The 17,804-nt window shown below is 47.5% G+C and overlaps 1 protein-coding gene across 1 annotated transcript in view; it reads left to right on the top strand.

Annotated features, from left to right (window-relative positions):
- The first annotated feature begins 497 nt into the window (after nucleotides 1–497).
- Nucleotides 498–17,804, top strand: part of LOC119181312 (deubiquitinating protein VCPIP1-like) — a 71,120-nt gene continuing 53,813 nt past the window's right edge. Inside the window, exons 1-4 of the mRNA XM_037432520.2 lie at nucleotides 498–638; nucleotides 3,874–4,145; nucleotides 5,055–5,500; nucleotides 6,673–7,003. Coding sequence (XP_037288417.2) covers nucleotides 3,908–4,145; nucleotides 5,055–5,500; nucleotides 6,673–7,003 — 1,015 coding nt within the window. The 5' untranslated portion in view covers nucleotides 498–638; nucleotides 3,874–3,907. The remainder of the gene's footprint in view (nucleotides 639–3,873; nucleotides 4,146–5,054; nucleotides 5,501–6,672; nucleotides 7,004–17,804) is intronic.

Raw genomic sequence — 17,804 nt, 5'->3', positions numbered from 1 at the left:
CTTGTAGCTTCGGCTGCGGCCGATATTAGGGCACAGCTACAGTGTCTAGAAATATACTAGACACTGTAGCACAGCTTACGTTACAGTGTACTACTGTAATTTACTTTAATTGCAATTGATGGTAAGACATGTATAATTCGTAATATTTTCGTGCTTATCGCGCATTACCGCCGATCACGTTCTGAGACATCTTGTGAGAAGCCCAAGATTAATCGAGGGGAATTTGTACGCGTTCACTTGCTGTACGGTTTTAGTTTCTTATTTCGGAAATCCGGGCGTGACGGTGGCTGGTGAAACAAATGAACGCATTCACAGGCCATCCAAGTTTAAGTGACGTCACATTATGTGAAATAGAAGCGAGTCATCAGATTCAAAATTGTCAATACGAACGCGCCCGAGGTCGCTTGGCGTCGCTGTAGTTCCTTGCTGCTATACTGCTGGTGTTGCGGCGGTGGCTTTTGGAGATTTTCCGGTGCCCTGTTGTTGGGATTTACCGCTCTTCCCCAGCTGGCTCGGCTCGAAAGAAGCGTGCGCCTTTGGTAATCGTTCAATTGATAGTAATGGGACGGCCGAGTCATCACTGAGATGGATGCAACGGACTCGCTTCTGAACCTTTCACAAGCTTCGCTACAATTGACGTAAGTTTTTCTCGCGAGAAGGCGAAACGATGTGTTTTCGAGCGGGCGGGCAACCCAGAGAAAAACGCGGAGCTTGTTTACAACCGAGATTATGGTGATTGGGAAGTGCCGATTTCCCTTCGGCTGTCCTTTGCAGCTTCGAGAAGATAATCTGGTGTTCTTGGTTCAGAAACGTCATCTGACATCGGCAGCTGAAATCGCTTTGTTCGCTGACCACGCGTTTTGCTGTACCGCCGCCGACGGAAGAAAAACTCGGTGAGAAATTCCGCGGCTTATGTTCTCGTTTCGAGCTGTTCTGCATATAGCGCGGAAGCGCTTCCTGTTTCTTTTCTTTGCCTTGTTAACGAATCGGGAAGTGTCTCAAGGGGCTTCGAAGGCGTGCCTGAAATAGCGAGTCTTTTCGCTTGTGATCTCCTTTGTGGGTACTAGCGGCCTGCGAATAAATGGTTAAGTCTGTGGTTTAGCTGTTGGCGCGCGGATATCATAGTAATGTGTTCCATTGTGGGTCACCTTGCGTTACCGTAGTGGCAAGAAAGCCCTTTTCTCGGCGCAGTACTAGCCGTTAGCCGGAATGGTATAAAGTTTCCGAATAGTTGTAGAGCCTTTATTCAGAGCTCTGATTCTGTCTGTTTTTATTCGATTCCGCGGTACCCATGGGGGCGTTTTGACAACAACGTCGGAAAAACGGTCGCACAGGCTGCGACATGCGTAAGCGCGTAGACTGATCGGCGTGGTGATTGGTCTTGCATAAATCTTCGTTAGCGCGCACAGTGGCTTGAGAACAAAAGCACGTGTTCATTTTGCACGACATCTGATTGTCTTACTTGACATGTAGTACATGTCATGAGTGTGTCAATCGTCATGGCATGCTATATGTCGATTGGAAAACAGCGATCATCACCTTTCCGGGATTAACTAACATCAGCCAGCTATATCTTGTGTACGCAGATTTGATATCATGCCACACTCCCCAATCACTGAAAAAAAAAAAAAACGCTCAGTTAATCTAGTGAACGATCAATCATCCCTTTCAATTGTGTTCCAGTCGAAAGTCAGCTGGTTCACACTTAAGTGCAGCAAATATTTGTGGCACAGACATTTGGCCACCAAATCCATGGTAACATACTCTTCCATCCTGTTTACATGGTAGCTACGACTATTTATTAGTGGTTTGATAAAGCAGATCTCGTAATGCATACTGTAGAAGTTCACTGAACGGCGAGCCTTGCATGGATGACAAATATCATAAAGGATAACCTTTATCTTTGTCACTGACACAAAACGTATCCTGAGTGTCGTACATCTTTCGGGGATCGACACTTTCGGCTTGCAAGCTCATTGACTCTTGGCTTGGAAATGTGTTGCCTAGTGACAGCAGTGTACTACTATGCTTTGAACGTATGACTTACAAAAACTTCATGTACTGTGGCAAAGTCTACAGGTTACATAAAACCTCCCGAAGAAAGCGGCCTTACTCTATTCCTTGGATCGCTCCCCACATGAGGCCAACTGAATAGAAAGTTCACAAAGACATCTATGGCTCGCACTGAACGAGCTGTCACAGAACATGCTGTCAGTGTTTACCATGTTTGCATTCCCGTACATCACGATCTGGCCCATCATCTACATTTGCCGTGCTGACATCACCCACTGGATTTTGTTCATGTCACTATTTTGCAACTAAAAGGGCTCAGTAATGCCCAGAAGACCACAGGATTGATTTTTTAAACTTTATTATTATTATATTTTTGTGGCTCCTGTGTGCCATGCAGCGCTCTTTTTATCACTTGTGAGGATGCAGTATTTGGTATGCAATGTGTGTGTGTGTGTATTCAAAATTGTTATTGTCATAGGTAGGATGGAGGTGTTTTAGGGCTTTCTAAAATTCATATTGGTAGAATTCCCGTCCGAGACTCATTGTTTGAGTTACGACATGCACTTATTAGTGGATTGCTTTAGCATTTTACCCAGCAAATGCATTGTGCACCGCAGCAATTTTTAAATAAAATAGCACGAGTGCCAACCCCATATTATGATAGTTTGCGAGAAGCACCAAGATCAATAATGCGACAGTCATATCGTCACCCTGGCTTCGGGAATGCATGATTGCATAGAGAAGGCTGATGTTATGCATGCATCTCTAAGCGATGAGCAGTGCAGATGGGACCCACAGATTAATGTGCTCTGTGTGTTTGACCCTATTGAAAACCATTGAATAAAGCCAAGGAAGGTATGAGGGACGTTAAATGTACTTTTTTTTATGTGTTGTAGTAATTGTGGTATAGTAATCATGTAATAGATGGGAAGGAAGTAAAGTGGACGGTATGAAGACTTGTCACCGGCAGAGCAAACCTGCAACCTTTGGATTACGTGCCCGATCTCACCAATTGAGCTACGGTGGCCCATGGCCATCCCCTCATCCACTTCATCGGGTGTTTATATGCATTTAAACCTAGAAGTGTCAGTCAGCGCCGCTCGTAGCCATGACGGGGAGTGCAGAGCACTCTTTTCTTTTTGTCACCTGGCGTCGTGTAGCTTGCGAATCTTCAAGAAGCAGACTGCTGACCGATACACCTTTGCGTACCACCTGAAGGCATCAAGTCTGCCAGAAGGAGACGCACGCTGTGAACGAATAAAGAAAGAGAGTTTTGAGGGATTACGTATTTGACACAGTCTCAATGAAAACCGGCAGACAATGAAGCCACAGAAAGTACAGGGAACATTAATTACCCTGCTTTAGTGTATTGTATCCCTTTGTGCATTTCTTTATATATAGCACACATTTATGGGCTAGTTGGTGCATTCTTTCAGAAATGGAGTGTTGTGCAAAAAACACATAACGTGAAATATAGAGATGACAACACCTGCGCAAACTTTGCAGGTTTGTGTGGGTGTCTCTGTTTTTCGTGTGCTGTGTTTTTAAGCGCAATCCTCCAACTCTTCTTTCTATATCTTTTTCTCACTGTCTATTGATTTCGTTCTTTGACTTTAAAGCAGAAGATAAAGAAAAATTATTAAGAAGCACATGCCAGTTCATGATGATGATAGTTTTCTGTTCACTCAGCATGGACTAACGGTTGGCTTTAAGAGCTGTGAAATAAAAATTATGTGGGAGCAAGACAATCATGCGCAAAACAGGTTGTGTACGACTCACGTGCCATGTGTTTGAGAACCCTGTGCGACAATCTTTTACCGTAGACTATGTCTTCGAAGCAGTCTTCCCGTCTCTGTGCAGCTGATCCCGCGCACTGGGGCCAACAGCAGAGAGGATGGACACATCATTGGCAGGAGGTGGGGGTGCACCCAAGGAGCCCGCACAGCCGCGCGTGCTGAGTGCGACGTGTCTCGACGAGGCGTGCTGTGCGCGCCTGTTTTTTCCGTCCTACGACCAGAGTGTCGAGTGCCCCCAGTGTGGCCAGCGCCACGACCGGACAGCTCTGCGTGACGTGCAGGAGGTGTCCAATCCGGGAATTGCCTTTCACTCGCTCATCCGAAACATCCTCATTAGTGAGTGGTGCTTGTTTTCCTAGATCTTGAGAACTAAAAAAAAGACTGCCCGGTTTGAGGTTGTTTGAGGTGTGATACTTACATTGGCATTTGGAACGTGTTAGCAATTGGCATTTACACTTTGGAGGAAAGCACCGAATGATAGAATCTGTACTATAGAAAATAGGACAGCCAGGAACTTTTGTTTTGATGGGGGCTTGCCCTTGACCATGATGTAACTAAGCATGTCAGTAAATCATGGGAGTGCCCCGCCGCGGTGGTCTAGTGGCTAAGGCACTCGGCTGCTGACCCGCAGGGCGCGGGTTCGAATCCCGGCTGCGGCGGCTGCATTTCCGATGGAGGCGGAAATGTTGTAGGCCCGTGTGCTCAGATTTGGGTGCACGTTAAAGAACCCCAGGTGGTCTAAATTTCCAGAGCCCTCCACTACGGCGTCTCTCATAATCATATAGTGGTTTTGGGACGTTAAACCCCACATATCAATCAAATCATGGGAGTACGTGTGTCTAGTGTGCCACCGATGGCTGCAGGGAAAGCAATTAAAGCTGACTATCACTGTAGGCAAACATCTCTAACTGATAGTTGTAGTGAAATGGAGTGGTGACGCTTTGCTTAGGCAGATTCTCAGTGGAGTGCAATCTTTAGGTCTGCTCTCCTGCCAACGTCTGTGCAGATCGTCTGTAGAAATGCTAAACTGAAAAATTCTAGTTCATGTGCACATCGTGGCCTCACTTTTATGATGTGAAGTTCACACTGGCAGTACTAGCCAGTGTTGGCAGGTAGCGCTTTATTTGAAGCGTGTGTTATGATATACAGTAGCAGCCTTCAATACAGGAAATACAGGAAGTATGCCTAGTAAGTCAAGGTTGCATTGTGCACAATTGAGACTTAGCTTCATTAATTGCTGCACAGGCAACCTTGTGCCCAAGCACGGCGAAGACACCATTAAGGTGCGTGGATTGTCTAACTACCACTGCAAGCTCGTCTCGCCGTTGCTCACCACGTATGGCATGGACAAGCAATCGGGCAAGGCCCGACTGCTATCGGAGATGGGTGCGGGCACCTACTTCGACTGCAGCGTGCTGGGCGTGCGTGCCTTCCGCATTGACCCCGAGCTGGTTGACGTGGCGGGCTACGGCAAGGACGTGTCAGGGAGTCTGTCGTACCTGCGCGGCACTCTGGCCCTTGTGAGGGCCCACAATGATGGAGAGGACCGGCTTTTGCCCGTGCATGTAGACGGAGACGGCCACTGCCTGGTGCACGCAGTGTCACGGGCACTGGTCGGCCGGGAGCTCTTCTGGCACCCTCTGCGGTGCCACCTCAAGCGGCACCTGGAGGAGCACCTTTCAAAGTACAAGGTGTGTGCGCATGCATGGATTAGGGTGCGATTGTTGGGATTCGCACATTGGAGACTTATTGCAAGTTATGTCTTCACTAAGTGTCCTCTATATCAGATTGCAGGGTTTACTAGTTTAACGACATCCTGAAGGCCTCATTTGTTTGCCTAAACCATAGGGTTACTTGACTCTCTCGCTACCGTGGGAAAACAGGCCGTTTTTGCTAGGTGTAAAAAGCATTTTTTTTGCAGCTAGATACCAATGCCTTATTTACATTCTTTGGTACCAAATTGTAGCTAAAACAATTATTTGTCCAATAACATAAATGTTGCATATATATTTAATACACACATTAAACAAATTTTTATATTGAAAAGTTAATACAATCATTTTAAAAAGGAGGATAACATAAAAAATACTTAGGTTAAATATAATTCAAGATATACAATTTGTAGCCTCTTACGGCGCAAAAAAGTTATACAAGTTTAAAAAATTATCGCCAGAAACTGTTCTTTCCACAAAAAGAAAGTGAGGGTGCAGCAGTGTATCCGTTAGCCTGCAAGCTTGCCACCGTGGACGAGGTCTGTCTGCTTTGAGTCCATGACGTCAGTGTTGGCAGTACACTAAAAACCTTAATGTAATGAACATTGATGTAATGAATTATCGTTTACATAAAAATAAAGAATGTAAATAAAAAATGGCCTTGTTATAAATGCACTTTAACAAGTACTATAGCATGCTGTAGGCTCCCAGTAAATGGAAACTTATACATTAAATGAAATTCCTGCTTAGCCGGAACAACCACTTATAATATGATAGGTTTCGTACTTGAATTGTACACCCCTGTTCATCTCTCAATAGATGTCACTCCTGTTAAACGGAACATATTTTTGCTACCCCCTTTAGGTTCTGTTCTTTTAATTGAAAATATACTTTACTTGTACAGAAAGTTTTTGGAAATAGCAAGTTATTTATTAGTTTATAATTTTTTTTGTCAGATTCATTTTTGTTCGGACGTTTCAGTGTGCACATGTCATCACACTTAACCTGAATGCCCCGCAGCCTGGCCTGGACTCGATAGTACTGACGCCAGCGCCGTGATGTATTGCTTGGAATGTTTGCTACAGGTTACTGTCGATAGCGATACTGTCGCTGTCGATAGTGAGCGCCATACTGTCACCCTCCTCTTGCAGGAGCTGCTCAAGGACTTTGTGGACGAAAAGGAGTGGCCCGCGATCATAGCTGAGTGCGACCCCGACTTCCTGCCGCCCGAGGGGGAGCTGCTGGGGCTGCGCAACATCCACGTGTTCAGTCTGGCGAACGTGCTGCGGAGGCCCATCATCCTGCTCGACTCGCTGGCGGGCATGCAGAGCCCCGGCGACTACGCCGCCCTCTTCCTGCCCAGCCTGGTGGCGCCTGAACAGTGCCGCGGGGGGCCCTGCAACCGCAGGAACCCGCCCCTCTGCCTCTCCTGGAGCTCGTCGGGCCGCAACCACTACATTCCGCTGGTCGGCGTGCGCATGGGTGAGTTGACGGTGGATGCAGTTTTGCGATTGTCAGAAAAATTACCGTAATTACTCGAATCTAACGCGCACCTTTTTTCCGGTTAAGCAAGTTCATAAATTGCATGCGCGTTAGAATCCAGTACGAAAAAAAAAAATGAATACAGCCATTATATTGCCATCGGCATTTCCAAAATGGCCGCCCCCTACGTGCGTCGTCATGGCGCGTCGGCCATTTCTGCCTATGTGTTTCCCATGTGCAGCACTTCGTACGTGTGCTGAAAAGCTCGTCATCTTGTAGTGCATTAGCGTTGACGGCATGGAAGGGCCGACTCCAAAAACTCGAGTCCACCACGATGCCGCTTTTAAAAGAACAGTCATCGCGTGTGCAGAAAGCGGGCCGCATCGCGATAGTTCGGAGTTCCCGAAACGTGCGTGCGGGACTGGCGGAAACAAAAGCAGAAGATTGTCGACAGCAAAGCTTCACGCAAAGGCTTCAGTGGACCACAGCAGGGTCGGTTTCCGCAAATTGAAGAACTGCTCGGTAAGTATGTGCTTGAGCAGCGAGCGGCAGAGCGGCCCGTGACGACAGAACCGCCCCAAGGACGGGCTATGCAATTAGCCTTAGAAAAAGGTCTAATGGGGAGCCAGTTTAAAGCGAGCGGGTCCTGGCTAACTAACTTTATGAAGAGGAAAGGCTTTTCCCTTCGAAGGTGAACGGGCATATGCGAAAAGTTTTGCAGAGGAGTACGATGAAAAGCTTCGCAGTTTTCAGAGGTTCGTCCTAAACTTGCGGCACAACAACGGCTACTTGCTTGGGCAAATCGGGAATGCCGATCAGACGCCTCTTTACTTCGACATGCCTCGCACCACAACCGCCGAGAAGAAGGGGGCGAAGGAAGTTCGCGTGCTGACATTGGTCCACGGTAAAACTACAGTGACGGCAATGCTTTGTTACACGTCAGATAGGCACAAGCTTCCCTCGTACCTCATATTTAAATGCAACACGCTCCCGAAAGGAGTTGTTTTTTCGATTGGTGTGATCGTGCGGGCCAGCGAGAAAAATGGGTGCGTGTTGCAGTTGATGTTTTACTTTTTTTTTTCGTCGTGGAAATCGGGTGTGCGTTACAATCGAGGGCGCGATAGAATCGAGTAAATACGGTAACAAAACTCAGTTCTGCTACATTAAATTGGTAGAAACAGTGCAGCTGGGGCATTCTTTCAGTGTTTTTATGTGTTGTAGTGTTGCATGTGCTTTTTTGCTGTTGTGGGTTTCTGCTAAAGAGGAGACACGGGTATGGGAGGCTGAAAATTTTCCGAAAAACCGATCTTTTAAAGTATTTTTTTTCATAACCATTAAGGTCTAAGGAAGCTGTTCCTAAAATATTATAGCCCTGTAATGTGTATTTGTCGAGTTATTGGGTCGAAAAGTCAATTTGATGACCATTTTCGCTTCCGAAACCACCTCAAAAATGGTCGTATTCAACGCTCAGCACGCGAGAACCTCACCAAGTAGCGCGGCCATTTTGGTCTCATTTTAAAGACGCATTTTTCTATTATCTGTTCCTAGCAGAAGAACGTTTTTCATCTAGCAACAACACAGCTATCGCGCATAAAGAAAAACTGAATACTCGCACATCATTGGTGCGTTTTTGTCACATGGGGCAGTTCCCGGTTTCCTATTGGACGCGAAGGGATTCGTCTGCTAGACAGCGGCGTGCAAGCCGCCATTTTGCGTAGAGGCCTAACAACGGCTGTGCATTCGGTGCAATGGCAGGCGGTCATCGGAAGTTCCGGAGTGCTCATGCGTTCGAAAAAAGGCGAAAACGGCGTCCGAGAGCCCGCACCTTATCACCAGCGAGACGTTCTGCTGCCGAGAACTTGGATGAAGCAGGCTGTGCCAGCGCTATCACCGCCGCGGCACCCGCGATCGCGGACGCAATAGCCGCGTCCCAAGATCACACGAGAGCTGTGCGCGGCGACACTCCTCTGGTTTCTGACGCTGAAAAAGTGGCCATCGAGTGCCGTGCGAGCGATGTTCTGCAAGATCTTTCATCGAAGTCTGCCACAAAACGCAAGCGGTCTTTTTTTCGAGACTCGGATGGAGCCTAACGCCTGGTACCGTCGTTAGCTTAGAGTTGGTCAAAGAACTTCTTCAGTGTATGAAGAGCGGTGTGTGTGGCAAGCCTGGCAGAATCTCCAAAGAAGACGGCGAATATGGCATATCCGCGAAACTTGTTCTCACATGTGACGAGTGTGGTAAACTGAAGACCGTATAGAGCTCATCGAGAGCAGGGGGGGACGCAGCGCACGGCCCCTTAGAAATTAACGTGCTCGCGGTTCGCGCGGCAATGAGCACAGGAAACGGGCAAACTGTGCTCAACGATATTTTTTCTGCCCTAAATATTTCACGGAGAGGCCTGCACACCAAGACATACCAGGATTATGTGAAATTGAAAATGAACCCTGCCGTGCAGAAGGCTGCCGCGCGCGTTATTGACGACTGCGCGAGCACCGTGAAAACGGTGTATTCCGAACTGAATTATGGAAATCCTGGAAATATCGCCGTTTCCTTTGATGGGACTTGGCTGACCAGGGGCCACTCATCCCATATTTGTGTAGGGACCGTGATTGAACTATTCACAGGTTATGTGCTCGACTTCGTTGTCCTATCGAACTTTTGTTTGGGCTGCCAGCTAGGGTTGAAGGAGAACAACCCAAGGTATGCCGAGTTGCTAGCTGGTCACACTTGCCAAAAGAATACCTCCCGTAAGCCAGGACAAATGGAGGTGGAAGCAGCGCAAATTTTATTTGGCCGCTCATTGGAGAGACATGGGCTCCACTACACAACCATGTTGTGTGATGGAGACCGCCGGGCCTTCAACAGTCTGCAGGAGGCACAGGTATATGGCTTCGTGCCAATAGAAAAAAGAGGACTGTGTCAACCATGTGCATAAGCGCATGGGCACAGCACTTCGAAACCTCCTGCAAAAACAAAGAGCCGAAGGAAAGCCAAGCCTTGGCGGCAAGGGCAAACTGACAGGCGAGCTGGTCACAAAGCTCATGTCATATTATGGATGGGCTTTACAAAGCAACCAAGGAAGCATTGAGTCCATGAGTAATGCTGTCTGGGCAACCTTTTATCGCGTAGCATCTACTGATGCAAGCCCTCAGCACTCTCACTGCCCAACTGGTGAAGAGTCATGGTGCAAGTACAACAAGGCTGTTGCCAAGCAGGAGACTCCTCCGAATCATCGCTACAACCTGCCGGAGTATATGGTTGATGCCTTGCGGCCTATTTACACGCGCCTCTCTGACAAGAAATTGCTGGAGCGTTGGCAGCGAGGCAAAACACAGAACCCAAACGAGAGCCTGCACTCCGTCATCTGGTCGCTCGTGTCCAAAAACAAACACGTGTTCCTTTTCACCGTTGAAGCTGCTGTGGCCGAAGCTGTCGCAAGGTTCAATGCTGCCAAAGGGAGAGCAGATGCCGCCATATTGAAGGAGCTGCACCTGCAGCAGACTGTTGTGGCCGCTGAAAGATGCTCAGAAAAGGACAGTCGCCGACTAGTAGCATCGGAGAAGAAGCATGAGCATGCTGAAAACTTCAAGCATGCCATGAAAAGAAAGCGCACCAAGGAGAATGATGATGACTACATTCCTGGTGGCTTCTAACATGGTTAATCCACCGATTCACACCTTTTCTTGTTTAATATAAGTGCTCAGCATGTTCCTAAACTTCTTTTCTCGTTTTCTCAAAACAACATTTTTCATCACACCCTAAGCCATTGCCCACAGTATCTTTTGATGTAGCAGTCGGATTTTGATAATTTTTGCAGCATTTGAAAGCTTATACACTGATTAGTGCAAGAAAACCAAAAAAGTGTAATATTTTTATTTACAATAGTGATTTAATAAGCAACAAACTTAAGCAACAGTTTCAGATTTCTAATGAGTATACTTGTTAAGGCCATAACTCTGGTACCAATGAAGCAAAAAATAAAATTATGGTTTTGTTGCACTCCCTGGCCTTCATGGAATGCTGTCATATCAAATTTGTAGCGATATTTTATGAGGAAGATGTCAAAGGCTGGGCAGAATGCAAGTTTATGTAGCAGTTAATATTTAAAAATCTAAAAGTGATAGCAAGAAAACTAATTGCATATTTGTTTTCAGCTGTGACAAATACATATTGTGTTAAAACTTCAGCTGGAAATACTGAAAATTAAAAAAAAAGATTTCAGACCAGCGTCTCTCCTTAACTGTGATTCTTGCGCGTTTCGCTGTGGTGGACTTCGCTTCGTGATTGGTTCCATCAAGCCTTGTGGTTGGCGGCTTCCCTTGGCTGCCTATTGGCTTGTGCTAGTTGCTCTCAAACCTCGGTGTTTGCTACTGGACGTCAGCACTGCCCCACTTGCATTTGCTCCAGCTGCCACTCAAGCCATGTGGAGTTCACGCCCCTCTCCTGGTGAACTCTTGATTGGTTCTCTGGTCATGTGACCAGCACATCGAAGAGCAGGATGTAATCGTGTTGCAGCTGCTCTGATACCTTTCTCTTCTGCCCTCTCCTACTGCTCCTGCATGACACTAAATTGGCAAAGGGCCAAAAAGCTTACCTCAAAAAGCTCCGCTGTTCTTAAGAAAATGAAAGTGATCTCAGGCCTCATTTTTGGAAACCAAGGTGAGAACAGCACATACAGAACGGAGAAAGGGATGAACTTGGCCAGCAACAGGGTTTTAACACGAACTCTTATTCAATGTGGATTAGTGATTGTGAGTTCAGCTCTAGTGTAGTGATTCCAGGGGACATAAGAGTTATAAACATGTGAAGGAATTTGTCATGGACACTAGAGAAACACACCTGTGCAATTTATACAGATGTATTGTGATAATAATCTTCCAGTTTGCCATTGTTAGTATAGGTGTTCTGTAGTGGCATTTTAGACATTCTGCTTGTTTTTTGATGGGCTACAACCTGGATGCACCGTGAAACTGTTCGTTTTGAGTGGCTTCAGGTGGGTGACACTTGTAGGTGACAGTTGCAGATGTTATAGGGGTACTGACACCCGCCCCTTTTTTTCTTTTTGGAGGTGTGCTTACACATGTAGTAGTACTGAAACTCCCCTGTAAAGTTGTTTGTGCTGCGTGGTGCACCTGTCTCGCCAAAAGCCGAATTTTGGGTGACAATCACCGGGCGATAGATGGCGTGTTCACGTTGAGCACCACTATCATCATCATAACGATTGATGTATCGATTCGGCAGACGATATCGTCGTTTTGAATTAGTTAAATAAGTGTGTATGTTGTTGTTTGGTTTGTACCGACCCTGTCAACTGTGTCTGGTCGCTCCAAGAGCGTGGCGTGACGCTCGCTCGCCATTTTGAGAACCCCCCACACTGCCATACAAATCCCTTGAATGCAGAGGCAGTTCTGAGCAAGTGACTATCATACGAATCTTCTGGAGCAATAACAAAACTTGACAAAGGAGTGTGGCAAAATTTTATTTTAATATTAGTCTATTTTCTCATGGTGCACCTACTGACATCGACACCGGCTTCATGTCAGGCTACAGTACTAATTTTGATAACTTCACGCAGCAGTCTGGCTAGTTGTGATGATGTCAGGCACCCAAACTTTCAAAATAGCCGCACGTAAACATACCAAGTGGTCGCTTGGGTGTCAACTAAGCCACGCTTTGAGCGGCTGTGGAAGCTTCTCATTATCTTGCACAAGCACGTGACGACAAGCTCGTAGTGTGTTGTGGCATAAGAGTACAGTTGAAAGTGAAACTAGCTTTTAGAAACGTACTGCAATTACTTTTTCAGTGTGAGCTCACACTTGGCAGTATACTGTATTTACTCGCGTCATGAACGCACTCACATAATAAACGCACCCCCAACTTCAGTCATCAAAATTTGGATTTTTTTTCCTCCTGTAATAAACGCGCCCCCTACATTCATTCGCTACTAACCAAAACTCCTGGCGCCTCCTCACCGGTTAGAGCTTTTTTGTTTTTTTTTATTACTTTGCCGACCCCCCCCCCCCCCCCAACCACCTCGGCTGCTCGCCCCCCCCCCCTCGCTTCCCCTTCGCCCGTTGTCACGTGCCTATTGCGTTTCTTTCTATCTGTGCGCGGCATATCGCTGGTCTTACCATAGTTACTTGCATAATCCTTGCACTTTTTTTGCCGGACAACCGATGAAAAGTTGGGGGGTGCGAGAATAACGCGGGGAAAACTTTCTACGGAAACGTACAGAGCGAAAAAGAAAACGAAGTGGCCGCAAATCGGGATTCTCACACCAGCAACTAACAGCAAGCTTTAAGAAGTACTAATTAAAACTTACCTCAACAATAAAAGCAGAGGTTCAACGCAAGACAAGATTTATTTGAGACACAAGAAGTGGAAGCAAATAGTCGAGAATTAGAATACCATACGCAAAGCTTGCGGACGTTGGGGGCGTAGCGGTAGCGTTCGTCGCTCAACAAGAGCTCTCAAAAGGTAAGCATGGGACGTCAGTATTGAGCTGATGGCTATTTAACAGAATTGTGCGCAGTTTCCTTCTTAAGAAATAAACTTTATCATCAATCCCAGTTTTAGGCACACGGCAGGCCCAACGCGTCTGTGTGGCTTTCAGCAGCCATCACCAGTAGCGAACACAAAGCTCGTAGACTTCGAAGGGCCTACCGGCGGCCCTGTTGCCATTCTTTAGTGCATGATCTATCAGATGCGACTTGAAAGCAGCTGTACAGCTTCAGTATCGCCTCATAACTTGACAAGGTTACCGACGCAACATACAAAACACGCCGCAACGCGCACTGGCCACTTCGGCTTGGCTTGAATCGGATTGAATCTCCTTGCAATAGTACGCTTGACGCTTAAGAGATGGCGCCAGATGGCGTGCGCTATCATCATCAGTGGCTGGAAAGAGCAGACAACGTTATTGCAGCAGTTTTCGGAGGTGCGATAATTACTCGAGGAAAAAAAGAAATCTTATTTTTAATGGGCGATGTGGGGGGTGCGAGAATTATGCGAGTGCAAGGATTATGCAAGTAAATGCGGTATCTGTGCGCCACAGCGGGGTTCACCAGGGGTGCTGGTGCGAGTGTAGAGGCATCGCAGCTGATAAGCACACAGCCAGCGAAGGTAACCAAACTGCCTGCGCCAACCTACCTTGGTCGCTTCTTGAGACTCCCCACCCCCCTTTCTTTTTCAGCCTACTTTCTTTTTTATAAACTCTAATGCAAGCTTTTTGGCATCCTTTCACATCACAAGCAGATACCACTGTTGCCGTTAAACAATTGCCAGAACAAAACTTGCCAGAAAAGATAGTCGCAAAGCGTTTTTTTTATGGCGTGGTGCGTGGGTGGCCCAGGGACTGCTTGCAGAAGATAGCGACATCAACCACCGAAGATGAGTAAAGTGCAACAAAGAAGCTGTTTTCAAGCAGTGTACACGTATGTAAATTGCGAAAGGCTAAGCGACCTAACTTTTTTTTTTTTGCATTACCGCATTTTTTTTCTCCTGAAAACGTTTTTATAAAATTTACCCTGCATAAATAAACACACCTCCCAAATTTGCTTCGATTTTTTGAGAAAAAAAAGTGCGTTTATCACGCGAGAAAATACGGTATTTTCAAGGCTCTTGAAGGCCTGGGCTTTCATTTGATTCAAAAAGCAGCGACTGAAAATTTTAGTGCCAGTACCCCTTTAAGGAAATTCTCTGTTACTGCAATTTTCAGTTACCATTTCTACTGCCCCGCACATACTATCTAACACATCTACATACGTACGTCTACACATGTAGAGCTTCGTTAATACTCGAGGCCATATTCATGTTGCACTTTAGTCAGGATATTGAATTCAGTAGGGGTGTGCGAATGTTCGAACTTTCAAGTATCTCTCAAGTAGGGCTTGCTGTTCGATTGTCTTTGGAGTTATACAATTGTGGGCTCTCAAAATGGCGAGCACGCGCCACGCCACGCTCTTGGAGTGAACGGACACAGTAGACGCGGTCGGATAAACAAACACAACATACATACATTTATTTAACTACTTTTGAATGACGATATCGTCTAACGAATCGGTACATCAATCGTTATCAACACGCTAAGTCATCATTACGCAAAATTACCATACACTCAAACAACATAACACAAGGGCGCACAAAAGGCGACGGCGCCAATGCTTGACTTACCACGAGGGGCCTCGACGCGCGGCCCGCGGTACCACGCGCCGAGGACCCACTCTAGAGACAACCATTTGCGGCAACCGCCACCAAGGCTTGCTTTCCGCCAGGGGTCACCACCGGCGCTACCACTGTCACAACCATGATGATGATGACTGTGGTAATCAGCGCCACCTACCATCGGGTAGTTCTAACCCGAAATGCGGTTTTTGGTCGAGACACGTGGGCCACACAGTGCAAACAACTTTACAGGGGGTGTCAGCACCTCCACATTGCTCCAACCTTAAATCAAACCATATTCCGTAAACAAAGAGATTAGCTACACAAGATTTAACAAAAAAAGTGACATTACATGTTCATAATGTCCTTGCACCACGACACCGCCGCCGGTCGACACTGCTGCACTGTCCGGCTCGACTTCACCTCAGTACCGGCCCCGCAACAGCAACGTTGCCGTCCGCGTGACGAACCGTCGCTAGCACCGACACATCTTCCAGTGGCGACCAGCACTCACGAGGGCGCCGGACTGCAGGCAGTTGCGCAGGTCCCAGGCATCTCCATTGCCCGACCTCACGACCGCATTTCTGGCCAGCGACACTGACGATGTGCAGAAGGCAGCCGGCCATGGATGGCATCCCTCCTGCTGAATACATAAAAAAAAAAAAAAATTACGACATATTCACGGGGTGAATGATGATGAATGGGCGAAGCTCCGGAGGGATTCATCGGTAAACTGTGAATCTTCCGTGTAATTCGCCCAGTCGATCATCATGTAAAGACGTGAGAAACGCTGTTTGTGTATATACACAAATCAACTTTTATTTGTTCTTAGACGATGGATGGCTTGCGATGTCCCTTGCCTCGCGCGCTCGCACATCGGGATTCTGTCTGCGAGCGCGCGCTGCTGCCGCCTTGCGCTCTCTCCGCTGTGCAGCCTTATCCATCCGGCGACTCCGAGCGCGCGCCAACAGCGAACGGATTTTATTACAACGCTCCTCCTAGCGTACGTCGCCGCACTTAATCGAACAATTGCCTTCAACCAATGACACGCGCCATATGTGACATCATTCCTATTTTATAAGATCTCGCGTCTTTCATCAACTACAAGTACCGCTTTCTAGTTTATAACATCTTGCATCTTTTCATCATCAGCTACAAGTACCACCATCTAGTAAACACTACAAGAACTAAACGAGAGGTGGCTACATGCAGGAGACGGTACCGCCATCTAGTGAACACTGCAAGAACTAAACTAGAGGTGGCTACATACAGGGGACGGTACCGCCATCTAGTGAACACTGCAAAAACTAAACTAGAGGTGGCTACATACAGGCTACAGGGGACGCACAGCCCACGCCCTAAGGAGCTTCGCCCCTAAAAAAACTCGAAAGAAGATTGAAGCAGGGCCTAGGGAAGGGAGCTTCGGGTTTTTCCGGCCACATGGTACGATGGTCATTGCTGCTAGCTAATACATCGGCGGCGGCCGAGGCGCCCATCAAAATAAAACAACAACCACTTTTCCTAACTCGTACATCGCAAGATAAAAAAAAGTGAGGGAAGCAAAGCGCAGCACCTCAATGCCACGATCCACCTAGTTGTGCCACGTGCGAAAGGCGGCTGCACAGAGCCTTAGGCCTAATGAGTCGCTCGGCAACAACCGGCATCCACCCAGCACCCAGCCTATGCGCAGAAGAGGCAGCCGCGAGGAGACATCCACTCGGTGAGGTGGCCCTATCGCTCGCCGCGCACAGCAGCTTACCGAGCGATCGGCGTCCACCGCCCCGGGCGGTGTCACGACGCCCCGGCGTCGAGCCCCTATACAAGTCAGCAGCGACGCCCGGCTCCCTGAGCCCAAAGAGATAGAAGAAGCTATTTACAGAAAATCGGACCACCCGCGAGGCTTCCATACTCACTCGCTTCGGTCCTGGCCTGTAAACCACATGCTCTAGGCCTTGCTCACCCCAGGATGCAGACCGCATGGCTCTCATCCCAATTCAACAACGGTTTTGAAAACTAACACCAACAAAAAAGAACAACACTTGCGAGCAAAAAAAAAAAAAACTCAACCTTGAGACAAATTCAAACACGTCACAAATACCGATCTCCTCGCTCTCAACAAAGCTCACCACTGACGCTAGCAAAGAAGTCCCCCTAGGCCTACTCTACACCGGCTCTAACAAAAGCTTGTACCAAACCGCAAAAACTGTTGTCCGATACTCCAAGGGCTCCACGTTGGGCAGCCAGTGCGGGGTCTCGAAATGGCGAGCGAGGCTTCCGCCACGCTCTTGGAGTGAACGGACACAGACACGGTCGGTACAAACTAAACATACAGATTTATTTAACTAATTTAGATGCGATATCGTTTGCCGAATGATACATTAATTGTAATTAACACACTGGGACATTCATACACAATAACACGACAAATACACAACATGACAAACACAATAACACAACCAAGGCGGCGTCGCCAATGCTTGACTTACCACGTGGTACCCCCCCCCTTCCCACGGCATGCAGGCCCGTGGTGCCACGCGCCGAGGACCCACGCTAGAGACAACCGTTCGCGGCAGCCGCCACACGCAGAAGAGGCTCGCTCAACTCTCGCCCGCCACCAAGGCCTGCCTTCCGCAAAGGG

The sequence above is a fragment of the Rhipicephalus microplus genome, chromosome 10, assembly GCF_043290135.1.
Source record: "Rhipicephalus microplus isolate Deutch F79 chromosome 10, USDA_Rmic, whole genome shotgun sequence".
Lineage (NCBI taxonomy): Eukaryota > Metazoa > Arthropoda > Arachnida > Ixodida > Ixodidae > Rhipicephalus > Rhipicephalus microplus.
This window is presented reverse-complemented; position numbering and strand designations above follow the sequence as displayed.